The 27,810-nt window shown below is 38.8% G+C and overlaps 3 protein-coding genes and 1 pseudogene across 4 annotated transcripts in view; 1 reads left to right on the top strand and 3 right to left on the bottom strand.

Moving 5' to 3' along the window:
• The window catches only part of LOC145525653 (olfactory receptor 51I2-like), a 550,369-nt gene that overhangs the window by 236,756 nt on the left and 285,803 nt on the right, over positions 1 to 27,810 (bottom strand). The gene's annotated exons all lie outside the window — the stretch shown is intronic.
• Positions 7,700 to 8,636, bottom strand: LOC145525699 (olfactory receptor 51A7-like; annotated as a pseudogene).
• On the top strand, positions 16,298 to 18,818 carry OR51A7 (olfactory receptor family 51 subfamily A member 7). Its single transcript, XM_081539214.1, has one exon. The coding sequence runs from the start codon at positions 17,877 to 17,879 to the stop codon at positions 18,816 to 18,818; it is 942 nt and encodes a 313-aa protein (XP_081395340.1). The 5' UTR covers positions 16,298 to 17,876.
• Positions 23,175 to 24,116, bottom strand: OR51G2 (olfactory receptor family 51 subfamily G member 2). The gene has a single exon (XM_081539211.1). It carries the CDS (start codon positions 24,114 to 24,116, stop codon positions 23,175 to 23,177), a length of 942 nt encoding a protein of 313 aa, XP_081395337.1.

The raw sequence follows: 27,810 nt of genomic DNA, 5'->3' as shown, positions 1-27,810 counted from the left end.
TTCTCCTAACTTTTGTTTCACACAAAGGGTTATGAAATTTTATTTCTACTCAGAAATTCATGTCTAAGCTCAATGGACCAAACAGATACTCTGATCTAAGCCACTTATCTCCTCCCTCTAAGCCAGCTTCCTACTTCTAGCAGACAGGGAGTTGTTGTTTAATCTCTAAGTCGTATCTGACTCTTTGTGACTCCATGGACTGTAGAATGCCTGGCTCCTCTGTCCTCTACTATCTCTCAGAGTTTGCTCAAATTCATTGTCCACTGATTTGGTAATGTTATCTAACCATCTCATCCTCTGCCATCCCCTTCTCCTTTCACCTTCATTTCCCCCCCAGCATTAGGGTCTTTTTCAATGAGTCAGTTCTTCGCATCAGGCGGCCAAAGTATTGTAGCTTCATGGATCACAGCCTTGTCATGGTGATGGGGCCTGCATAACTCAATGAAGTTATGAGCCAGGCTGTGCAGAGCCATCCAAGATGGACGGGTCATAGTGAAGAGTTCTAACAAAACGTGGTCCACTGGAGAAGGAAATAGCAACCCACTCTGGTATTCTTGCCTGGAAAACCAGACAGGGAACCCCACTCCTAAAATCTGGTATGTTTGCCTCAGCTTTCTGTTCAGCTCAAGCGCTAACAACCCCGTGACTCTGCTTTGCCCAAAACCCAACCCGCTTTTCTCTAACCATAAACAATGATATCCGCGTATTATTTATAGTGAATATCATTTGTATGATTTCCTTTTTATACAGAATATTCAGATTTTTTTGATATCTCCCTGGAGTAGCTTAAATGTCACAAAAACGTGTATGCCTGAAGCCAATATTTTAAGTGGACAAAAATCAATGTATGAGCATACAGAAAGTGGTGCAAATGGAAATAACATTTGGTTTTTTAGCCTCCAAGACCAGCATCACAGCACAGAAGATCTCTTGGCCTTGTGTATTTTGTGGGAAACTTTTATATTTCATCATATATCAAAATTCAGAATTTCAGATTTCAATGTTCCATATTCATGTTGCTGCCAAATAAATGTCTCTTTGGTTATAATCCCTTCAATGGGATAGAATACAACGATTATGTAAAAGTTCAAGAGTCCCAAGACATGAAATATCTATACCTTGTCACAGAAAAAAAGGATTAAGAATAGAAGACATTTTTATTAGTCAGGCAGCTCAGAATTAAAAAAAAAATCTTAAAAAAAAAATCTTAAGGAAAGAGACTTAAGTAAGAGAATTTTGTGAATTTAGGTATGTGAATTTAGGTAAAAATTGTAGGAATGGGGTGAGGCAGAAAAACTGTCACAGAATTGGGCATGCTCTAGATGAGGCTACACAGTACTCTTCGAGGACTCCAGGGAATAACATAAAATACCAGACAATGTTTTTCAATATCTATGTTTTTTAGTCCAGACATTACTATGCCTAGAGAGGAAAGAGGGCTTGTATAGCAGCTATGAAAGGCTGGTGGAAATTAAGAACTATGAAACAAGAAAGAAAAAACATTTTTTCTTTAAAGAGCATCACACTACAGCAGAGACTATCACTCTGAAACCGTCCTGTGGCAGAGTAGACAGCCTACACCACACCCTAAGCTAACCATCCAAACATTCCTTCACCAGTTCTTACCAATATCAATGGCTTTTTAATTGCTTCTTTGGAAGAGCTTTCTAAAATTTTTTTCCTTTTTTTTTATTTTTGTAGATCCACAACACTATTCACAATTCATATATTTAAAAACATCTGGAAAAATACATATATATATTTTTAATTTTCATAAGTCTGATACCCAAATGCATTAGCAGCAAACAACAAAGCTAACATGAACTGTTGTGAATATACTTATGGACATTATTTATTTCAACTGTGTGAATATTAACACATTTCACTTCAGTAATATAACTGTGTTAGAATACAGGATAATGCCCCAAGTGTTATAGCGCCTTTCTAAAGTATAAAAAATTCTGAGTTCCGAATGTTTTAGATGAGCAATTATAGAAATGTGTAATCGTTCTTCCAGTTTTATGATGGTTAGTATATAAAGCAGCCTGCTATATGTGTTAATCTTTCATTCCTCCGAATGTACTTTTCATATGCAGCTCAAAACTCAATTGCTCAATACCAAAATTGCCTGCTCAATGTTGAAACACTTTCATCAGTGTACTCTGTAGTAGTTGTTATTAGTGGATGACTTTACATTTTGGTGTTATTTCAAGCAATCCATTTAATAAATTTGGGCTTTTCTAAAAAAATTATAAATGTCATATATATGTATATTTATACATAATTAAAATTTTGTGAATATATTGGGAAATGTAGAAAAGTATTTAAAAGATAACAAAAATCATTCACAATTCTGTCATTGAGAAATATTATATGATCTATAACCTAAACGCTTTTTAATAAGCCAACGTAGTACACACACAACATATATTTATAAACCAGGGTAGTTGTGTATACTTCAACATATATTTCTATTTGTAGATTTGCCTGATGTTACTCACTATTCTCCATTAAACCATATTTTATATTAAATTAACTTCCTTTAGGAAGCTTTCCTCTGATTCTTCACTAAAATAGGCAAACTGCCATTCTTGTATTTGTGCTTTCTTACATTCATGCTTAAACTTACCGTACTTTACTCAGTGAATTTAATTATTTATTTGTTTGTTCCTCTACCACCAGACTACAAGCTTGAGAGTAGGCCTGTTTTATTTTCATTTAATCCTAAACATCTAATTTAGTGTTTAGCAAATACCACTTAGTTCTGACTGCTGTGTTGCATGGGTGAATAATACTTTATATTATTTGTATATCATGGTTTATATTATACTTCCTATTACTTAACATTTCAGTATATTATGGTATTTTTATCATAGAAAATAACCCTCAAAATATATTCTTATAAATACATATTTGACCACACATAGAATGTGAGTTGTTAAATTGAGTGGGTTAGTTTGTAGGCTCTGGCAACATACTGCCTGGGGTAGATTCAAGTTTCTAACACCATAGTTCTGTGTCCTTGGAAAAGCTAACTGCTCAAAGCTTTAAATTCTTAATCCTCATAACAGGGGGGAACTCATAAAATCTACCAACCCATGCTCTTGCAAAAATTAATGGAGTTAATACAGGTAAATATTTAGCCCAAAGTCTGGTACCTGGTAAATGGTGAACGTTGCATATATCATATTATTATCTTCTAAATTGTAATGATTTAATAGCCATTCAATTATCTAATTGCTTTTCACTTTTCCTTTCAGCTTTTACATTCTTCTTATTTCTTTAGAAAATTGTTCCCATCCAGAGGTTAATTTATTTACTTATATTTAAGTAGATTTAAAAGTTAGCTTTGAACATACTTCTTCATTTATCTTATTTTTGTGTGTGATTAAATATCACAAACACATGTAGTTTAAATAGGTGCTAATTTTTTCTACAATAATTATTTGAATATTCAACCTATTTCAATATTGTTCTGATATTCCTTAATTACATATTAAGTTTTCATATCATGTATGGTATATTGAAGTGTGTTTTTTATATTTCCTTGTTTTTTCCATTGATTCATTGACCAAACTACACAGAATTCATAGCTGAGTAATTAGTTGTTATTATTTTAAAGAGCCTTGTTATAATTTTTATTTATTATTATTATACTCTTCTGTTTAATATTATAAATCTAATTTTGGAATTATTGGGTAAATTTCTAAATATGCTACTGGGAGCTTGATTGAAAATGTGTTAAACCTGTATGGTAATTGAGGAAAAGTGACAAACTAAAACCTATTTACTCTTCTGATCAAGAAACATTCATTGACATCTTATGACTTGAGTTATTGTAAAGATTTGAATTTCTGAGTTGAGGGTAAACACTAAAAAGAGAATAAGTTTTCTTTCTCATGTTTTTCATGACAATGTATTTGCTCTTTCTTGTGGTTAAACAGGACATTAACTGTTTTTTAGGGCAGCTTCGTTAACCTAAAATGTATAGTTACTCCTTAATGATTTTGGCAATAGGTTTTCTATCATTCCAGATATTCTGTATGCCTGAAGTTTATCATCATATTCTGAATTGTTAAAAGTTTTTATTGCTGTTGTTCACCAATAAAATGTGTTGAGTTGAGAGTTGAGAAATGTGTCAGACTACTGTTCGGATGTCATTCCCATACACCATATAAATGCTGGAGATATGCCAATCAGTGTGATGTGTGCAGTTAATTTGAAGAAATGGATTACAAGAAAGAGAGGCAGACACGTGAACTAATATAACATAATTGGAAAGTGTTAGGGTCCTCAGAGAATTTAGTAGTACAAACTGGGAGGATGTACAAAAGTTTGTCTCTCATTTTCCTAAAGAAGCTATAGACATCGAGACAACATCAGTTATTGAACAATAAGAACTCAGTAAAATTCACCTGGGGACAGCAAATCTATAGTAATATTTAGCCATCTGAGAACAACTTCTTCACAATGTTTTTTGGGAACATCAATAATATTAATTATTTGTGATTTTGACTCAGGAAGTAAAACATTGAAATTTATTAACAGTAATTTTCTCTCACTGCACAGTACAAATTAAGTGTTGGTTGCTACTGCTAAGTCGCTTCAGTCGTGTTCGACTCTGTGCGACCCCATAGACGGCAGCCCACCAGGCTCCCCCGTCCCTGAGATTCTCCAGGCAAGAATACTGGAGTGGGGTGCCATTGCCTTCTCCGAAGTGTTGGTGAATGAAAGTGCATGAAAGTGAAAAGTGAAAGTAAAGTCGCTCAGTCGTGCCTGACTCTTAGCGACCTCATGGACTGCAGCCTACCAGGCTCCTCCATCCATGGGATTTTCCAGGCAAGAGAACTGGAGTGGGGTGCCATTGCCTTCTCCGAAGTGTTGGTTAGCTTATTCTAAATTTTATGCTTTCTATCTTTGTCCCCTACTGAATACTCATGTGTAAAACATGAACAAGAAACAAATGAAATAATTTGTAGGAAATAATTTGAGGTAACCAATCATTCTTAGTTGGCTATTTACCTTTTTAAAAGCGGAACTGTATATGCGTATTATTTTATATTCTTAATATATGTCTAATATGTCATTTTTTCTGTTAGCTCAAAATTATTTCTAGCATTCTTAGTGTAATTGAACATGCGAAATACAAAATACCAAAATACCAAGTATCTAAAAGCATTAAAATCATTATTTTAGAACATATATTTTAAGGCATTTAAGAATATAAGTGCTTTAAAAATTACTGTGCTACTATTAATAGCTTTCCTATTTCTTACTAATAGTAGAACTGCCCTTCTGTTCTCCTTTTAGTAAATATGGCTTTTTGGAACCCTGTTGTAAGTTAGAGAAAGAAAAAAAAAAACCCTGCTCTGTCTTAAAGAATATTATAAGTTTATTGTTAGTTCAAAGCTGCATGCGTGCTCATTTGTGTCTGACTCTATGTGACCCCATAGATTATAGCCTGCCAGGCTACTTTGTCAATGGGATTTTCCAGGCAAGAATACTGGGGTGAGTTGACATTTCTTCCTCCAGGGGATCTTCCTGATCCAGGAATCAAACCCACGTCTGCTTCATCACCTGCATTGGCAGGCAGATTCTTTAACACTGAGCCACTTTGTCTCTATTTGATTGTTAAGAACATAACAAAGACATCACTAATTATTAGAAAAATGTAAATCAAAACTAAGCTACAATGAGGTAACACCTCACACTGGTTGGAATGGCCATCATCAAAAAATCTACAGACAATAAAAGGGTATAGAGAAAGTGCAATCCTCTTACACTGTTAGTGGGACTGTAAATTGGTGCAGTCACTATGGAGGCAGTATGGAAGTTCCTTAAAAAACGAAAATATAGTTACCATGCTTGCATGCCTGCTATGTTGCTTCAGTCGTGTCTGACTCTGTGTGACCCTGTGTAATGTAGTCTACCAGGCTCCTATGTCCATGGGATTCTCCAGGCAAGAATACTGGAGTGGATTGCCATGCCCTCCTCCAGGGGATCTTCCCGACCCAGGAATCAATAGTTACAATATGTTCTAGCAATCCCACTCCTTGGCATATATCCAGAGAAAATATCAACTCAAAGAGATACATGCACCCCCAATGTTCACAGTAGCACTATTTACAATAGCCAAGACATGCTACTGCTCCTGCTAAGTTACCTCAGTCGTGTCCAACTCTGTGTGACCCCACAGACGGCAGCCCACCAGGCTCCGCTGTCCCTGGGATTCTCCAGGCAAGAACACTGGAGTGGGTTGCCATTTCCTTCTCCAATGCATGAAAGTGAAAAGTGAAAGTGAAATGGTATATTTATACAGTGAGGTATTACTCAGCCATAAGAAAGAGTGAAATAATGCCATTTACAGCAACATGGATGGACCTGGAGATTATCATACTAAGTGAAGTAAGCCAGACAGAGAAAGACAAGTATCATATGATATCACTTATATGTGTAATCTAAAAAAAGATAAAATGAACTTATTTACAAAACAAAAACAGACTCACAGACTTAGAAGACAAAGTTAGGTTATCAAAGGGGAAGGTGGTGAGGATAAATAAATTAGAAATTTGAGATTAAAATACACACAATACTATATATGAGAGATAATCAATAGTACCTACTATATAGCATGAAGAATACTACTCAATATTCTGTATTAACCTAAGTGGGAAAAGTATCTGAAAAAGAATATGTAACTGAATCACTTTGCTGTATACCTGAAACTAACACCACGTTGTAAATCAACTATGAAAAGTGAAAGTCATTCAGTCGTGTCTGACACTTTGCGACCCCATGGACTATATAGTCCATGGGATTCTCCAGGCCAGAATACTGGAATGGGTAGCCTTTCCCTTCTCCAAGGGATCTTCTCAACCCAGGGATTGAACCCAGGTCTCCCGTATTGCAAGCAGATTCTTTACCAGCTGAGCCACAAGGGAAGCCCAAATCAACTATAATCCAATGTAAAATTAAAAAAAAAAAACCAAGAGCAAAGGGAGAAAATATATAAGCAGCCCATATTTGAACAGACATTTTTCATTTAAATGGGAAATCAAGAATTTAAATTGAGTCCCCACAGCAAATACATGTCTGAAAGCTGCAGGAAAGAAAATCAGTAACTGGTTTGAAGTAATGTCTTTAGCCCTCAGCTCCTCTGATATTCATTCTCTATAAAGGAAAACAATCTCTACTTCCATTTTGATTCATCCTTGTGTTGTAAACACTATAACTAAAATTCCATATCCATGTATTGATTCATGATTTTAATTATATTACAAAACTATCCCATACATACCTATCAATGTCTATGTAAGTCCTAAGCTCACAGACCTCAATGCCCAGACCATATGTTGTTGTACTGATTACAATCATGATTAAAGTGAAGTGAAGTTGCTCAGTCGTGTCCAACTCTTTGCGACACCATAGACTGTAGCCTACCAGGCTCCTCTGTCCATAGGATTTTCCAGGCAAGAGTACTGGAGTGGGTTGCCATTTCCTTCTCCAGGGGATCTTCCCGACCCAGGGATTTGAACCCAGGTCTTCTGCACTGCAGGCAGACACTTTACCATCTGAGCCATCATGGAAGCCCGATCATGATTAGGAAAGATAAGAATGACCCATCCATAATACTTTGCTCAGAAAGGTATTGTTTTATTCCCTGAACCTGGCTAACCCTGCCTCACTTTTCCCCATACCTTTATTTTAGACCAAATTTCCCCAGAACCTTCTTACAAATTTGCCGTGTCTTCACACAGTAGACAATAGGATTCATCAGAGGTGGCACTAGCAAGAAAATGTCAGCAATGAGGATCACGGCCACTGGGGATGTGAGCTTGCCAAAGTGGTGCATGGGAGCCAAAGCGATGATGGGCACGTAGAAGATGAGCACAGCACAGATGTGGGAGGCACAGGTGTTGAGGGCCTTGAGCCGCTCCTTGTGGGATCCAATGCCCATCAGAGTCTTCAGGATGAATATGTAGGACACAGCAATGAACACGCTGTCTGTCATCATACAGAGAGCAACAAAGAAGCCATAGAAAAAGTTGACTGTGTTGTCAGAGCAGGCAAGCTTCATGACATCTTGATGGAGACAGTAAGAGTGAGAAAGTAGGTTCTTCCTACAATAGGTCAATCTTTTGAGAGTGAAAGGAAATGGGAGCACCAAGAGCATGCTTTTAATGAGAAATACCAGACCCATTTTGGCCACTCTGGCGTTGGTGAGGATGGGGCTGTATCTCAGAGGGTTGCGGATGGCCAAAAAGCGATCAAAAGACACGACCAGGAGCACTGAGGACTCCAGATCTGTGAATCCATGGGTAAAGAATTCTTGAGCAAAGCAGGCATTTGGGGAAATTCCTGTAGCATTGAGAGCAAAGATCCACAGCATAGTGGGGAGGGATGAGAGGGACAGTCCCAGGTCAGAGACAGCCAACATGGAAAGGAAATAGTACATGGGTGCATGGAGTGAGGGCTCTGTCCTGATCATGAAGAGGATGGTGCAACTGCCAAGGATGGCCACCAGGTACATGAGGCAGATGGGGACGAGAGATCCACATGTGAACATGCTCCAGTCCTGGGATTCCAACCAGGAAGAAGGTGGTGATCTCCACCTTAGAGGAATTGAGAGTGTGCATGATAAATTGATCGGGAAGTATTTATTCCCAGATCTGAAATGACACTTTCAGTATAGGTCTGCTATGCATTCCCCCTCCTTTCAGCACTTTTGTCTGAGACATAAACAGAGAAAACACAGCTTTGAAAGACTTCTCATAAAAGAATAAAGGAATAAAAGAATTAGGAATAAATAAGTTTTGAAAGACTTCTCATAAGAGAATAAAGGAATAAAATAATGAGGTATTTATTCTAAATAGACTATTGATAATATAGTCAGATAATGTTAACTGACAAGGAGAACCATGGATGTCACACTTCCCCATCAGGTCCTGAGAAAAAAAGTACCCACATAAAGATATGTCCTGCAAATAAATTCCCCTTTTACTATTAGGTTTTGCCCCTCCCCACCTATAATCTAATTAAACAATTTATACAGTCAGGCTGAACTATAGGGTAGCTCTTTCTGCTTGATCCAAAATGAACCTAGAATTAAGAAGAAAAGAAAAAAACGGCAAAAAATAGATTTTAGTAAAGCAGTGAGGAAGTGGTTTCTCCAATTTCTAGAGATGTTTGCTCCAAACATTATTCAGGCCAGGCTTCTAAAGCTGATTTCACTTACAAGCTCTCTGTAGAGCTTGCTACCACTGTTGGTAGCACAATCCACCAAGTAGAAACAACTGTGACATTGTAAAGGTACAAAATCAACATGTGCTGAGTCAGATCAAGAGGTAAAGAAGGTGAGAGACAGCTCTTAACAAGCTAAAATAGGGAAAAAAAGGAATAAATATGTTAAAGAGAGAGATTAAAAAAGAAAACATCGGAAACTATTACTCTGTGCTAAACATTGAATTAGGCAATTTTTACACATAGTTTCAGTTTCAAAATATTTGTTTTATTTTTCTGTGAACTTGAAAATAAATGTTTATCTGTGAAGCCTCATACACTTACTGATGAACAGGAGATAGTAAAATAGCAGAATTACTTTGAGGATAAGAGATAGTTGGCAAAGTCCTGATCAGTCTGAAATATAACAAACCTCCTACTAATAATAGTTACTATCAAAGGGCCCAGTGCATTTGTTTCTCAAGTGCAGTGACTCATGTGGAGAAGTTACTCAAGAATTTCAAGTAAATTCATTGCCTTGAGAGAAAGTCCTACATGTTATTTACTAAAAGGAATTAAAATTCAGGGATACTATCTCTAAGATGAATGATATCTTAGACTCTTTATATACATTTTATTTAATTCTCAGAGAAACCTTGTGAAGCAGGTACTGCTATTATCCATTTTATAAATTAAAAGAGAAAGAAATAGCTAATCATGGGTAGCAGAGAAGGCAATGGCACCCCCACTCCAGTACTCTTGCCTGGAAAATCCCATGGATGGAGGAGCCTGGTAGGCTGCAGTCCATGGGGTTGCTAAGAGTCGGACACGACTGAGTGACTTCACTTTCACTTTTCACTTTCATGCACTGGAGAAGGAAATGGCAACCCACTCCAGTGTTCTTGCCTAGAGAATCCTAGGGACGGGGGAGCCTGGTCGGCTTCCATCTATGGGGACACAACTGAAGTGACTTAGCAGCAGCAGCAGCAGTCATGGATAGATATGCATATATGTGCTGCATACTTAGTCGTGTCTAACTCTTTGTGACCCCATGGACTGTAACCCAACAGGCTCCTTTGTCCATGGAATTTTATAGGCAAGAATACTGGAGTGGGTTGCTATTTCCTACTCCAGGAGGTCTTCCTGACCCAGGGATTGAACCTGCATCTCTTGTGTTTCCTGCATTGGCAGGTGGATCCTTTACCACTGCACCATCTGGGAAGCCCCAATCATGGATGGAACTAGAATTCAAACCCAAGTGTGTCTTATTCTCTGACTGAATACTAAGGACTGTCTTAGGCTGCACCTTACAGCACTTTCCTTTCAGTCACATACAACTTACCTGGAGTAGCTAGATTGTTTTCAGGCCCCTCTTCCAATTACCATGAGGCCTTAATATCCTCTCACTTGCCCTTTCTTCCGAGACCAAATAAAGTCCTCTCCTCTGATTTGACTCTAGTGACTAAGATCCTGTCATCTATGGCCTGACTTCTGTACCCATGTCTACCTTCCTATTCTTTGCTTAGACAAATACATTTTACTCTTTCAGCTGATCAGTCTGCCTATTTCCCAGTCCCTATCCCACATAGAGTTCCAACTCTATCCAGCATTTTGTCTAACTGTGCATGAACAGCTGGATACTTTCTCAGATGAACAGTACAAAGGTGAATTGAACAGTGGCAATGGATGGCTAAAAGCATTTTAGTGCATTTTTACATTTTCATAGCTTCTTCTCCAAATTTAAGTTAAAGGTATCTTCTTATCAGATAAACATATCACCAAGAGAAGCTCCCCTACTCCCTTTCCCCCATTGCAATCTTTTTGTTTTTGTTTTTTACCTTTGAGCCCTTTCTATGTCAGTAAGTCATCCTTATTTATCATCCTCTCTAAAGCTCAGTTCATAGTTTCCGTGTTTCAGACATAACCACGATACAAAGTCATATTATAAGACAATGTTATGTTAGGGCCCTACGGCCCTAACCACACAGTGAAACATAAATGATTTTAGGCTAGAGGCCTCTCAGCCTCAGTGTACCACATCTGTTGCCCAACCTTCATCTACAGATCACTCTTTGAGCTGTCTTCTGAGTTTTGTACTTATGGCACACCAATTCCTACAGCTCTGCTATCCTCTGTAAACATGATTTCCCTGAGAAACTTCCTAGAAATTCCCAGAAGAGAGCCTGGTACAGGATTGTAGTTTTAACACATTGGTTCCCATAAGAACATGAAAAGGTCAGACTGCAATATTCCACAGGTTTTGGAGACTTGAACATATCAAGGAGAGCCTGCCTGAGAGATTAGAGAAATCAGTTGAAGCTACTAATACATTATTTAATTCCAAATTAACTGATACATTATTTTAGGCTCATCACTTCTTAGTTTCTTTTTATTTTCTTATATTCAATGAAGATGTTTTCCCTTTTTAATTATTAAAATGTAAATTACATAGAGTAAGATGGATACCTCTGAAGTATACAGCTCAATTTCATTTTTATCTACCTATGCAACAAAATAGCTTAGAAAGAGGAAAGTGCTAAAATCTCCAAATCTGATTCAGAATTTGCCTTTTTCCAGAGAAGGAGAAATATCATATGACATCTCTTATATGTGGAATCTAAAAACAAATAACACAACTTACAAAACAGAAGGAGACTCCCAGACTAAGAGAAAGAACTTATGGTTGCCAGGGGGAAGGATTGGGGGAAGGGATAGTTAGTTTGGGATGGACATATACAGATTGCTATACTTGAAATGGATAACCAACAAGGACATACTTTACAGCACAGGGAACTGTGCTCAATGTTATGTGGCAGCCTAGATGGGAAGGATATTTCATGCGAATGGATATATGTATATGTATGGCTGAGTCCCTTCACTGTTCATCTGCCACTATCACAATATTGTTAATAGGTTATACCCCAATACAAAATTAAAAATTAAAAAAAAATGACTTTTTCTTTTTAGTTCTGTTACTTTTTCTTTGTGTATTTTGAACCTTTCCTATTACATGTATAAACAAAGGGCTTCCCAGGTGGCTCTAGTGGTAAAGAATCCACCTACCAATGCAGGAGACACAAGTGATATGGGTTTGATCCCTGGGTCAGGAAGATCCACTGAAGAAGGAAATGGCAACCCACTTCAGTATCCTTGTCTGGGAAAGCCTAGAGATAGAGGATTCTGACGGGCTAGTCCATGGAGTCACAAAAAGTTGGACATGACTGAGCACGCGTGTATAATATTAAGATTGCTATGACATCTTAATGAACTGATGCTTTTATCATTGCAAAATGTTTCCTTTTAACTTGGTGACACAGTTCAGTTCAGTTCAGTTCAGTCGCTCAGTCGTGTCCAACTCTTTGTGACCCTATGGACTGCAGCATGCTAGGCCTCCCTGTCCATCACCAACTCTCAAAGTTTACTCAAACTCATGTCCACATGTAGAAAACAGGCTTGTGGATACAGTACAGGAAGAAGAGAGTGGGACAAATGGAGGAAGTAGCATTGACATATATACACTACTGTATGTAAAACAGATACCCAGTGAGAAGTTACTATATAACACAAGGTGGCGTCCAGCTTGGAGCTCTGCGATGACCAAAAATGGCGGGGGAGGGGGAGGGGAGGGAGGCTCAATAGAGAGGGAGTATATGTATAATTATGGCTGATTTGCATTGTTGCACAGCAGAAATCAACACAACAATGAAAAGCAATTCTTCACCAATTAAAACATAAATTTGAAAAAATAAAATATTATACTACCCCATAGGTAATGTAAGAAACTTTTAACAGTATACATTCATTTATCTCATTTTGACCTGTATGTAATTATTATGTAATTATTGCTGAGTACACGTTTCTACTTTTGTTACAAATCTCTCAATGTAATGCAATTTTTTTACCTTAAAAAGTAAATTGTCTTTCCTAGCAAATGAGAAAAGATAAAAATATTTTATGTTTACTCACATATTCACCCCTTTTAATATATGTCATTCTTTTCTGTTTAATCTAAGTTTCCATCTCTTGTACTATTTTACATTAGCCTGGAGTGCATATAATTTTGGAATACTTGGTTAGAAATCTAACAGGAAGTGGCAGAACATGTCTATTTCAGTTCAGTTCAGTTCAGTTCAGTCGCTCAGTCGTGTTCGACTCTTTGTGAGTCTATGAATCACATCACGCCAGGCCTCCCTGTCCATCACCAACTCCCGGAGTTTACCCAAACCCATGTCCATCGAGTCGGTGATGCCATCCACCCATCTTATCCTCTGTCGTCCCCTTCTCCTCCTGCCCCCAATCCCTCCCGGCATCAGGGTCTTTTCCAATGAGTCAACTCTTCGCATGAGGTGGCCAAAGTATTGGAGTTTCAGCTTCAACATTGCTCCTTCCAATGAACACCCAGGACTGATCTCCTTTAGGATGGACTGGTTGGATCTCCTTGCAGTCCAAGGGACTCTCAAGAGTCTTCTCCAACACCACAGTTCAAAAGCATCAATTCTATTTCAAGGCTTGTCTAATCACATTTGCCAAAAATGAGTCAGATTAGTGAAATCACTGATAAACTATCTTATAGTTTATAAAGTGCCTTCTTAAACATTTGATATCTTGTGTATTATTATTTCCATTTTGTAGATGATTAAACTGAAGTAAAAGGTAGGTGATGTGATCTCAAATTAGAACTCAAATATCTTGATAACAAATAGCCTACTCTTTTCCCTATATTGCTGAGTCTCTGTGACTGACACATATCAAGCATCCTTCATCAGTATGATTTCCAGCATACTTCTAACTTGAGTAGTTTTCTAATTGCGTTTTGCCTCACAATTGGTCTCTAGCTCCTACTGGGGTTCCTGGGTACCAAAGAGTTAATGTACTATGTCAAACCCTTTCTACTTAAATTTCCTGGGAGATTACAGAGAGCTGGATACTTTTTTATTCCACCCAAGGGGCTGCATCCCAGAGGGAAATAGAAGTAGGTGCATCTAGATAAATTGAATGTTAAAGTTGAAACTTCTTGCTCTTGTCATTCAGGAATATACTGAGCATCCAGTATTGGTATGTGCAAGTAGTTAAAACTCCCTTTGAAAACCTAAAGCTAAAGCTTTGTGAAACACTTCATATCTGAAGAAATGACTATGGGGAGGAAGAAGTAGCTTGAGAGAGAGACTGTGTGTGTGTGTGTGTGTGTGTGTGTGTGTGTGTGTGTAAAGGGAGTATGGATGGAGTTGTGTGGTCTGAAGGTTAAAAATAATTTTATTAAATCTGATATTAGCAGGATCCCATTTACTGGATAATATGAAAAGTAATAAAAAGCCTTAATGTCAACTGAAAAAATAAAAAACCTTCTTTGGCCAGTCTAGGACTTGATGTGAAGAAGAAATGGTTAGGAAATTTTTGTTGAAATATTTAATAGTAGCTGATACTTACTAATATATTCAGTATGCAAAAACTATATCAGACTTTCTAAGATAACTATGTTAGATAGACATTATTGTTTACAATATTTAACAGAATAGTAAACACCAGAAGCTTACCCAAGTTCACATAGCTGGTAATCTGCAAAGATGAGACATATCCCCAGATGTTTTTGTATCAGACTTGAGGGTTTATTTCTTACCTTAAAGAATGGAAATTCTAAGAAATCTAGGCAGTGTTTGAACTGACGACCACCTCCTTGAAATATCCCATGGGAATATACTATATCCCACTCTCTTAATTTTTCTTCCTGATGTCCGGATATTCTTGAGCAAGATGCTCTCAACAATCTTGCTACTCTTCAGGGTTCAATCTGAGATTTCAATTTTGTATTTTGCACAGTTTCCTAGGTGATCTCATCCACTCCAATGACCATAGATATCAGCTACCAGTTCAATATTTCTGAATTGATGACCAATATTTCTATTGAGCTGTTTTTCCTGAAGTTCAGACTCTGTATCCAAAAGCATAGTGTGTAAGAATAAGTTTACCACTGAAAATGTACGTGAGTGGACTGAGCATAAATATCCCTTGTTTACCACTACAAAAGAAAGGGAGATGGCACTAAGGAATGATTCTATGTCTTATATTTGTTCCACTCACATTCACTCTTTGCACACCTCTCAAGAAACTTTCATATTCTAGAAACTATGTTGATGGGTTGACTCACTGGAAAAGACCCTGATGCTGGGAAAGATTGAGGGCAGGAGGAGAAGGGGACGACAGAGGATGAGATGGCTGGATGGCATCATCAACTTGATGGACGTGGGTTTGGGTGGACTCTGGGAGTTGGTGATGGACAGGGAGGCCTGGCGTGCTGTGGTTCATGGGGTCGAAAAGAGTCAGACACGACTGAGCGACTGAACTGACTGATGTTGATGGCAGATATATGAAGACAAATAAAATCCCATCTATACTTTACAGTATTTAGCAGTCTGTGTATATGATGGGGGTTTGGTTGGGTAGGTATACATGAAAATAGTACATTATAAAAGTGTAGAAGAGACTAGAGTAAAAACTGCACAGCAGAAATATTCCCCGGAAGACCAAAAGCAATACCCCTTAGCCAAAAAAAGCAAAAAAGGAAAGGGTTATGTGCTTTTGGGAAATGAGGACTTCCTCCTGGGGTGGAAAGATCAGAATAAAATTTGCTAAATAGGCACAGTTTGACAGATTACATACAGAATGAGGTTTACAGCATTTGAAAATCTACTACCATCTCCAAAATGCACTTTCTTTGGATTTGGCAGGAGGCTTGCTGCCATGCTGCTGCTGCTGCTGCTAAGTCACTTCAGTCGTGTCCGACTCAGTGCGACCCCATAAACAGCAGCCCACCAGGCTCCCCTGTCCCCAGGATTCTCCAGGCAAGAACACTGGAATGGGTTGCCATTTCCTTCTCCAATGCATGAAAGTGAAAAGTGAAAGTGAAGTCGCTCAGTTGTGTCCGACCCTTAGCGACCCCATGGACTGCAGCCTACCAGGCTCCTCCGTCCATGGGATTTTCCAGGCAAGAGTACTGGAGTGGGTTGCCATTGCCTTCTCTGTTTGCTGCCATGGTGGAAGATAAAAAAGACCTGTCCAACTGCTTAGGGCCTCCAAGTCGGCAGGTCAGGCTCATTTACAAGCTGACAAAACAGAACTGCATAGAAAATACCACAAAATGTTGATATATAATATGAACCAAGGGCTGCTGGCTATTTATTATGTTTTTCTTGGTTATCATCTAAAGAATTACAAAATAAAATATCAATTCACAATCAAACTTCAATTTAGCCAAATGATTTCCAATGTCCCCTATATTTTCCATTGGAGACTGATGATTTTTCATCTGTTGCAATTTGAACTTTAAAACAAATTCTCTAATGAGGTTAATGCCTCAGATAAACTCTTGACTTCCTTTGTCTCTCCCTTTATTTTTGTGTTTTGCCATTATTTTTTTGCAATTGAAATTATTACTTTAATAAGTTTTATTTATATCTGCATGCATTCATTATGCTTACCAAATACAAATGGGATTTATGATGGTTAGCTTAAATATTGTATTTCTCTGGTAATTTATATCAATTATCCAACACTGGAATATCTTAAAGCTCAAAAATTTCATAAGCTGCAAGACTGTATATTTTACCTTTGAAAACATAAACTGTGAACTATTTAATGACATTGTTCAGTTGATAAGTTGTGTCCGATTCTTTGCAGTCAGGATCCCCTGTCATTCACTGTCTCTCAGTTTGTTCAGATTCATGTAAGAGACTTTAACAATAAAATCAAAATTTAGTTTAATACATAGGTGTACTTAAAATTTTTACCTTACAAAGGTAAATGGAATGATTGGGATATTTTCCATTTTGAATTTCTTTGACTAATTCAGTTATAGAGATAAAAATATAAAATAATTGATCAAGAGAAACAAGATGAATATGATACTAATGTACGGCTTCAACATTTTCTCTTGAAATAATAAAATAGTAACTTAAAGTGTGGCCCATAGGTACTTGAGCTAGAAACTATCATATTTTGTGTAGGAAAATGAAGGCAATATGGATACATAACTCCCAAGGGTGTATCCATGTTCCATTTCTCCTAGCTTTTCATTTGAAAACCACTATATCATCAATATTAATATATTACAGATGCTTGTTCATGGTTTTTTGAGCCTAGAGTGGTGTTTATGCTCATGTATAAAATGGAGTAATAAATACCAAGATCATAAATTTAAGAATTAAATTAGTTTATAAATTTATGTTCTAGCATTTGATATTCACCATAATGTAGATATCTAAAAGGATCTCTGTGTAGGAGAACTACTGAAGATCATGTGGAAAAGCTGTAGAAAAGATTCTGAGTATCTATCAGTAACTCAATCAAAGCAGCTCTGCTCTGACATGAGTTTCACATTTGGCTAGAAATGTTGGAAAACCACCACCTTAGGATAAATTACTACAAGTAAAATTCCCATGTTAGAGGACACGAACATGTTTAAGGCTTTTTGATAAATGCTGGCAGTTCCTTTTTATTAATATTATGTCAAATATATGCTTCTGTGTGTAGTGTAAGAAAAACTGCTCATCTCCCTCTGCTCCTCCCCACTCCTGTCCAGCACTGAGCTTTATCCAAAAGTGTTACTGCTTTTTGTTTATGTGATTTCAGATCTGGCTAAAGAGTTCATATTCCCACTTCTCATGGCTGTTCTCAATAACTCTGAGGTCCAGCTTTTCCTTCTGATTGGAATTCCAGGATTGGAACATGCCCACGAGTGGATCTCCATTCCCATTTGCCTCCTATATCTGGTTACCATCATGGGCAACAGTACCATTCTCTTTATCATAAAGACAGAGCCCTCACTTCATGAACCCATGTATTATTTCCTTGCCATGTTGGCTATCTCTGACCTGGGCCTGTCCTTCTCCTCTCTCCCTACCATGCTGAGAATCTTCTTGTTCAATGCCATGGCAATTTCACCCAATGCCTGCTTTACTCAAGAATTTTTCATCCATGGATTCACAGTCATGGAGTCCTCAGTACTGCTGGTTATGTCTTTGGATCGCTTTCTTGCCATTCACAATCCCCTGAGATACAATTCTCTCCTCACTAGCAACCGAGTTGCTAAAATGGGACTGATTTTAGCCACCAGGAGCCTTCTCTTAGTGCTTCCATTTCCTTTCACGCTAAGGAGATTGAAATATTGTCAGAAGAAGAATGTCCTTTCTCACTCATACTGTCTTCATCAGGATACCATGAAGCTGGCGTGCTCTGACAACAAGATCAATGTTATCTACGGTTTCTTTGTTGCTCTCTGTACTATGCTGGACTTGGCTTTCATTGTTCTTTCTTATACACTGATCCTGAAGACTGTACTCAGCATTGCATCTTTGGCAGAGAGACTTAAGGCCCTTAACACTTGTGTCTCCCATTTCTGTGCTGTACTCATTTTCTATGTGCCCATCATTACACTGGCTGCCATGCACCGCTTTGCCAAGCACAAAAGCCCCTTTGCTATAATCCTTATTGCAGACATATTCTTGTTGTTGCCACCCCTAATGAACCCCATTGTGTACTGTGTGAAGACTCAACAAATCTGGGAGAAGGTCTTGGGGAAGCTATCTAACATATGTAGGAGATAAGATGAGGATGAGATGGTTGGATGGCATCACCAATTCCATGGACATGAATTTAGGCAAACTCTGGGAGACAGTGAGGGACAGGGAGGCCTGGCATGCTGGAGTCCATGGGGTTGCAAAGAGTTGGACACAATTTAGCCACTGACCGACAATAACAAGAGACAAGAACTGAATATTTAGGTAATAAACTGTTGACCAGTATTTGTTGGCATCTACAATACATTCAGGACTTTCCCCGGTGGCTCAACAGGTAAAAGAATTTACCTGCAGTGCAGGAGACACAGGAGATGCAAGTTCAATCCCTGGGTCAGGAAGATCCCCTGGAGAAGAAAATGGCAATCCACTCCAGTATTCTTGCCTGAAAAATCCCATGGACAGAGGAGCCTGGCAGGATAGTGTCTATGATGTCACAAAGAGCTGGACATGGCTGAGCAACTAAGCACATACAGTGTATTCAATGCCACAGTATTTACTATTTAATGGAAGACTGGGGGGAGAGTGAAAAGCTGTGCAGTATGGAATTTATTATAAAGTCAAGAATACATTACGAAGCAGGAAAGATGAGATAACCAGGTGACATACAATATGAGGTTTAATTAATGTTTTAAGAGTAGTTGAAACAAAAGTCTATGTAATGACACAGCTGAATTTGAGTCAGTCCTTATAGAAAAGACATATTTTGTAAAGAATGAATTTATTACTTAAAGTCCTTAAGGAATAAAGAGTAGACATATTTTGTCCTTAAAGAATAGACATATTTTGTAAAGGTTGAGTTTATTACTCAAGTAGCATTTGCTAAATTTGTATATACATATACAATGCAGACTCACTATACTATCGAGGAGAAGAAAATTAGCAGGGCCTGTAGCAGTTATCAAGGATTTTAGCTAACTGGAATAGAGCATTTAATTTGACAAATAGTGATGGAATATTTATAAGTAGTATGAGTGAACCAGATTTTGGTACTTTTAAATGTCTTCAGAGAAGCCTGAGCCTCAGAATTCTCACAGGAAGGTGCAGTTCATTTCTTCCCTTTTCCCATCATTTCTCGGTTACGTACGTTGCAAAGTTTAACAATTACAATATTAGATACAAAGGACTTCATCCTAGGTCCCTCAGAGCATTTTAAACTCTCACAGTCACCTAAATCAAGGAATCTTTTCTGACAGTGACCTTAAACATCAGCTTTGCCTAGCATTCCTGTCTCCTGTATTCAATATCAAATTATTGCTTTCTAATTTTCCACTGGTTAATGTTTACTCACTTAGCTCTAGCCATACTGGCACTGGTCTTTTTGTTTTTCCTACAACCTTTCAGTTTTGGGGTTTTTTTCTTTGTCTTTTGTTTTTTTCCCACCTCAGACCATTGACATTTGTCCTGCACTTTTGGAATGCTTTTCCTTTCAATCATTTCATATCTCATATAATTTAGAATTTTACTGAAACCCCCCCCCCCAATTTGGTTTTCTTCAGAGCACTTGTTGCTATCTGAAATGGTTAGGCATTGAGTTTTCTATTGTCTGTGTCTCTCAGCTCTTAACAACCTAGAGGGGAGAGTGGGGGAGGGAGGTGGGAGTGACAGTCAAGAGGGAGGGGACATAGGTACACCCATGGCTGATTCATGATGATGTTTGGCAGAAACCAACACAATGCTGTAAAGCAATTATCCTACAATTAAAAATAAAAAATATATAAACCAAGAACAAAGTATTTCTTTAATCTTTTGCTCATTGTGTTTCTAGAATGCAGACTCTGCCTAGAAAAAAAAACCACACTCAACAAATACCTGTGGACTGAGGGAATATTCCTTCACTCACACAGTTTGGGCTTCCCTGGTAGCTCAGCTGGTAGAGAATCCACCTGCAATGCAGGAGACCCCAGTTCGATTCCCCAGTCGGGAAGATCCACTGGAGAAGGAAATGGAAACCCACTCCAGTATTCTTGCCTGGGAAATCCCATGGACAGAGGAGCCTGGTGGGGTACAGACCGTGGGGTCATGAAGAGTTGGACACGACTGAATGACTAAGCATAGCACAGTACAGCACAGAGTTTTGTCTATTCAAATTCTGCTTATTCTTTAAGAATCAGATAGGACATTCCCCTTGGAAAATTTTCCATTTTTTTGGAAGGAAGTGGTTCTCCTTCACCTCAGGGCTGTTTCAGGGGTTCTTCTCTGACTGATCACACATTCTCCATGGTATGTTTTATTCTGTGTCATTAGGCTTTGTGTTAGGAATGAAAGTAACTAAAATTTATTTGAAGCTAAAAAATGTGCTAAGACTTGTTTTGAAACTTTCATATATATATAATATTTGAACTATGTAAAAAGCTTTGTGGAATAGACATTGTTAGATCCATTTTAATAAAAAAAGTTCCTAAGTTCACAGTTAGAATGCAGAACTTTCTCAAAACTGACTCCAAGTTTATTCTACTGACTAGTATATCACAATAACTCTTTAATTCATTATAAGATGTAAGAGAACATGACTCCCACTGGAGGACTGAAATTGCCTGTAGATGGAATACATATAGTTTCCAGATGTGGAGTTGTATGCTTCAGTATTTGCAGTGGCTTTGCGGTTGATTTGAAGTTTTGTGAGGGCTTCCCAGGTGAAACCAATGATAAAGAACCTGCCATGCCTGACAATGCAGGAAACACGAGAGCAACGGGTTCAATCCATAAACCACCCATGATACTAAGGACATATTCTATTTGCTGTCTATAAGTAATCTTGGATCTTTCAAGTGATATCATCCAAGGTTCCCACATAGCTGTCATTGCAGAAACAGCTTTCTTATGCCAGACTGGATGAAGCACTGGTTGGCAGTGGGACATGACACATCAAACGTTCAACGCCAAATGTGATAGGAAGCCTTGAATGAGACAAACTTCCAGTGAGAACAGGCTCCACACAAAGGTCCTAGTAGAGAATTCTATCTTTGGCCCTCTGTCACTCTCTTTCTAGACCTTGAACTAAAACTATGCAGGAACACAACATCCCCCTGTTTCCCTCTAGATGTTCAAAACTCCCCTTGGTAGTATCTTATCCAGGCCTGCTTTCCTTGCAAATATCTCCAAGTCAAAATTAAAAATACTGTTCTGACAAGTATTATTCAAAAGATCCATTAAAAAAAATCTGGAGCAATGTAGTAGAGTTGCAGTGCACAAATAAGAGGGTATAAGGAATTCTCTCCTTTAAGTTCATTGGCTTATAACGATAGGGTCAGTGCCTCAACCTCAGTCCACTTACCACCACCCACCCCCACATTATCTACTCTTCTCTGACTTGCTAGGGAAGAACAATGGCAATAAGAACAACTTCAGATATTTTCCTGAAAACAGTGTCCTCTCTCTCACCTCTGTGTCAGGTTAGCATATGCTGTTCTCTCAGGCTGGACCATCACTTTCCAGTTAGACTGTCTAAATTCAATACATCCTTGAAGGCTGCCTTCTATGCCAACTCAAGGAAACCTTTCATGACACTTCTTTCCCTAGCTGGAAGAGGATATCTTTCTTTTAGCTTCTATATCAACATTTTTCACTTTAACACAGTTAACATATGGAACACAGTTAACATATGGTTAACAAAGAATCCCAAAAGGTAGTGTCTTAAAAACATACATACATACAAACAAAAAAAACCCAGATATTCATTTAGCTTACAAATCTGCAATTTGGGCTGGGCTCAGAGTACATTGATTGTTTCACCAGATGCAAATGGGAAAGACAGGAAGGTTGGGTGTTGGAATAATTTGAAGATTCATTGACTCACTAGTAGTTGATAATGATCCAACTAAGTCTGAGGCCTCAGCTGGGTCTATTGGCTAAAACATCTAAATGTGACCTCTCCACGTGGTCTGAGCTTCTGCTCAGTATGATGGCCGGGTTTCAAAAGCAAGCACTGAGTGAGAGCTATAGATACATGTGGAAAGAGAGACAGAAAAAGAGGGAGAGAGAAAGAGAGTGAGTCCCAATGAGTAACACATCACCTCTTATGACCCAGCCTCAGAAGTCTTATAGCATCGCTACCTCAACAGTCAATCCACTGAGCTGCTGAGTCTGACCCAGTTACAAGGGGAGAAGCAACATACTCCATCCCCTGCTGGAGGAGTGAGGCATTTCTGGAAGAGAATTGGGGATGAGATGTAACACAGTGGCCTTTTTTGGAAAATACAAGCCACCATGTCATATTGCCATGTATTTCCTTGTTACCACAGTGAGGGTTCCATGACAGCTGTGACTTCTTATTTGTTCAGTAAATAAATAACAATCTCTTCCACTTCATGCACATTAGATATTATAAAGAATAGAAGAGTAAGGGTACATTTAAAGAAACAATGCCTCCAAGATTAGACCCAGCTAGGAACAAAAGGCATGGGTCACACGATCGCGGATCTGTTTGGTCTTCACACTGTAGACGATGGGATTCATCAGGGGAGGGAAGAGAAGATACACAAAGCCCAGAATCACCTGGACCAGATGAGGTGCCTGCTTCCCAAAGCGGTGAATGACAGACAGGCCAATCATGGGAGTGTAGAAAAGGAGCACAGCACAGATATGGGAAACACAGGTGTTAAGAGCTTTGAGCCTCTCGGCCCTGGATGCGATGGACAGCACGGTGCGCAGGATCAGGGCATAGGAGAAGAGAATGAGCAGTGAGTCTATACCCACTGTGGAAACAATGACAAACATGCCGTAGACGCTGTTGGCTCTGATGTCTGCACAGGCCAACTTCATAACTTCCTGGTGGAGGCAGTAGGAATGTGAGAGAACTGGGGAGCCACAATATGGGAATCTTTTGAGCATAAAAGGTAAAGGAATAATGAGTGCTACACTGCGACCCAAGGAAGCCAGGCCGATTCTGCCAATGACTGTGTTGGTGAGAATGGAAGCATAGTGCAAGGGGTGACAAATGGCCACAAAGCGGTCAAAGGCCATAGATAGTAGTACAGAGGACTCCAGGAAGGACAAGCAGTGAATGAAAAAGAGCTGGGCAAAACAGGCATCATGGCCAATGTCTCGTGCCCCAACCCAAAAGATGCCTAGCACTGTAGGGAGGGTGCAAAGAGACAGACCCAGGTCAGTCAGAGCCAGCATGGACAGGAAGAGGTACATGGGCTCATGGAGCGAGGGCTCTGTTTTAATGATAAAGATGATAGTGCAGTTGCTCAGGATGGAGACTATGTATATGAAGCACAGTGGGATGGAGATCCAGCTGTGCATGTGCTCCAGGCCAGGAATGCCACTCAGCAGGAAGGTGGAGGACATGCTGCTGCTGTTCTCCAGGGACCTCAATGTCATTGTGTGTGGAGGGAAGGGAAAAGTCGGAGTTCCTTCAAATTCCTGAAATGAATGGAGGAAAAGCTAGTGACTGCACCTAGGAAGATATTTTTTTAAAAAGAGAAATGTTAAAATCAAATAGATTTAACTCCTCCAGAGGTCATTTCCTTCTGGTTCCTGGTTTCCTCTCAACATTTTTTTTTTAAGAGAAAATCTTTTCTTTGAAATTTTTTGCCTTGCTTCTTCAAGCTAAGAGTTGTGAAACATCTTCACTACAGTGCATATAATTCACTCTAGCAGATATCTAAGTTGGTTATACTTAATTTCATTTACCTCTTATGTACAGTAGGTCTTTAAAGAAACACTTCCTCACATGCCTCTTTCCTGCTGGGGCTCTCACTAATGTTTCAATCGTTCTTTCAGCTTCTCTTCTTTTCCCTCTTAGTTCCTTTTCTATTGCATTATCTTTTTTATTCCTTCCTCCCCTCCCTTCCTCCTTCTTTCCTTTTCTCTTCCCTTCCTTCCCTCTTTTTTCCTTCCTTCTTTCTGTTTTTGTTTAATTTCATCAGTCATGTATAATTGGTAAACTTAGATACCTTCTCACTTTCTCCTTTGATCTTCCTGCTTTGGAAGCCTAGCTTGATCCAGAGAACACATAAATGATACTCAGCTCACAGAATTCCAGAGAGAACTGGAGGGTACAGGAATGGCTGTCTGTAAAGTTACTCTTGGCTGCTGGGATAAGAAATCAAAGCTCTGATGCTCAAACTAGTTAGAAACTGCCATTCCTTATAAGTCTATGAATTCAACTACTGTGAACCTAGGTGGGAGGAGACCCTGGTGCACCATCAACCATGGCCATGACCCCAATCACAAGGCAGAGTCCAAGTGCATCCACAGAACAAAAGGCAACAATGCTAGGGCTTATTCTGTCCATGAGAAGATGAAGCCTTAGCAGAGGATAATTACTGGGTGGAAACCACATGATAATTTTAGCCTCACGACTTTCAGGGCATTGATCTTCCCACTACTAATCCCACTACAGTGTGAACTCAAAATGAGTGAGGGTTTTGCTTTGTTGACTTCTGTCAAGATAGTGCTTAGAAAGTACTTTAGTACACAGAAAGTGCCCAGCAATTTTTTTTTTATGCAAGAGTAAGAGTTCAATTTTATTTAGGTAGCTGTTACTAACTTCATGAATGTTTTATCTCCTTAAAAAAAATCTGTGAATAAAGTTCTATTAACAGTACCATGTTATGGATGAAGAAACAGAGGCTTAGAAAAATTTGACATTTCTAAGATCAAACTCAAAGTAAAATGGCCAAAATGGGATTTGAATCAAGATCTGATTTTTCTCTAGATTTCAAGCTCTAAATGATGGTTACATACAACACTGTCAACTATCAGCAACTGGCGTGAAATCAAGGCTAATGGGCCTTCAAAAAAAGGTATTGACTCTTTAGTTGAATTAATAAATAAGCTTCATGGAGAAATACACACAATTGTATACACAGACATTTTCTTTCTTGTTACAAATACCAATGAAATGAACAGTAAGTGTCATGAACTCACTGTTCACTTGAAGGTCAGGTTGACCCTTGTGCGGTGTTACTCAGCTTCTTCTTTGGCCATGATCAGTGCTCAGCACATTATTTATCAAAGTAAATTCAGAAGAGCTGTGGTAAACTTACATGCCAAGTAAGCTATGTGGTGACAGGCAAGTTACATGGTGGTTAACAAAGAAATTCATAAAAGCTAAGGCAGAAAACATTTTGACATGAAAATGAGGTAGGATGGTGAAGAAGAAAGAACACTTTTTTTGGACATCTGTTATATGCCAGCCACTGCACAAAGAACATGGCAAGTGAAATAGCAATTAGACTTTAGAAAAGCTTTGCAAGTTAAAATTGTCGCCTCAATTGGCAAATAAGGAAAGAGAAGCTTAGAGAATTTGATGAGGTGTCTCATGTCTTACAGTCAGTCAGCAGCAGAGATGGGATTCAAGCTTAAATATCTGGAACTCCAAGGCTCAGTCTGGAAATTCAGAAGCGTTTAGGTTAATAAATCCAGCCTGAGACAGCCTGGAATGGATATAGATTAAATGAAAAATGATAAAGAGAAATATCAAAGGTCTGGGTGCCTACCTCCATTTGGTCAAGACGGACTCTTTGGAATCAATGCTTGTACTTCAGAATTTAAGGGAGCAGAGCAGAATAGGAATCAGAAAGAGGATTTATGAGGAAAAGAGGAAGTAGGGAACTTGGACATAAAAGAAAATTCAGACTAGTGAAGCCAGGAGATCTCTGCTTGGAAAAGATTGGCTGAAGAGATTTCAGTAAGATGACTATGCTAAGCTCTTCTTACTTAAAGTATCTTTAGAGTATTCATCCTCAGGTTTGCCAAGAATTTCATTGTTCCTGACCAGACAAAAATCAGTTGCCCCGGGTAGAGGTGGGTGGCAGACTTAACAGATGGTCTTTCTGCCTCAGTTGCTCTGCTTGGAGATCATTCCTAGAAGGACTTAAACAATTGCAGTGATCACTACTAATTCCATTAGTCATACGCTGTGGTCATTCCAGGAAATGTCCTTTTATATCACAATCTAGCTTTTCTCCAAGGATCACATTACTTCCTACCACTCTTTGCTTCTTGGGAATAACCTTTGACTCTTGTAACATTGTGTTGAGGCTAAGAGGTAGATATGGAACCTATAGTAACTTACCTCACCTCATTCCTACACCTCAGTTTTGCCTACTTAACTTGCCTGTCTCCCCAGATCTCAGCAATATTCCTACTGTTACCACATGTGACCCAACTCTCGGAGCAGGAAACTAAGGAACTAAGCAGATATGAGAGAGCTGTTGTAAGGCTAAACACAGACCTGAGGTTGCCTACTAAGTCAGCAAGATCTGATGGCAGCAGTCACCTCCTTGGGCAGGCACCCTCGACAGCCTTTCCTGTCACTTTCAGTCCCTTCTCTCCTCTCTGTCTCCAAAGCTCAGGCTGAGACTTTGGGGGCCTCTTCTTGGTACTACAGTTCAGCACCAAACACCTGCTCACTATATTGACTCCTTATATACCAAGGCTGGATCCAGAAGCTCCAAGCCTTACAATAGAGCACAAAGCTCTGGGGAAATGGTGAAACTGGAGGGTGGATGCTTAACTTTCTGATTTTTATGAAACTGCCTGAGAGCCCCATTGCAAACCTTTTAATGATATTTAATCTATTTCCTACTAGGATTGGCTCCCCAGCCCTCATTATCACATACCCTGGGACAGAGAAAGAGAGAAGAGAGTGTCCCCATGAGCAATCTAGATGGGAAGCCCAAAGGATATTATGCACTGTAACTAATTTTAAAGACCTGGTGAAAATTTTGAACAACTCTCACAACTTCACAGAAGCACAGTGGGTGTAGATGATAGTGTCTTGTCAATGACATATTCTAACTATAGTTTATGCACAACAAATATGACAGTGTGCATCTTTAGTTTATTTCAGTCACTCAGTCATGTCATGGACTGCAGCACACCAGACCTCTCTGTCCATCAGCAACTCCCAGAGCTTACTCAAACTCATGTCCATCAAGTTGGTGATGCTATCCAACTGTCTCATCCTCTGTCATCCCCTTCTCCTCCTGTCTTCGATCTTTCCCAGATCTGGGTCTTTTCAAATGAGTCAGTTCTTCATATCAGGTTGCCAAAGTATTGGAGTTTC

The sequence above is a fragment of the Giraffa tippelskirchi genome, chromosome 11 (genome assembly GCF_054371585.1).
Source record: "Giraffa tippelskirchi isolate mGirTip1 chromosome 11, T2T-mGirTip1v1.2.pri, whole genome shotgun sequence".
Lineage (NCBI taxonomy): Eukaryota > Metazoa > Chordata > Mammalia > Artiodactyla > Giraffidae > Giraffa > Giraffa tippelskirchi.
Note: the sequence above shows the minus strand (reverse complement) of the source record. Positions and strands in the feature narration are given on the sequence as shown.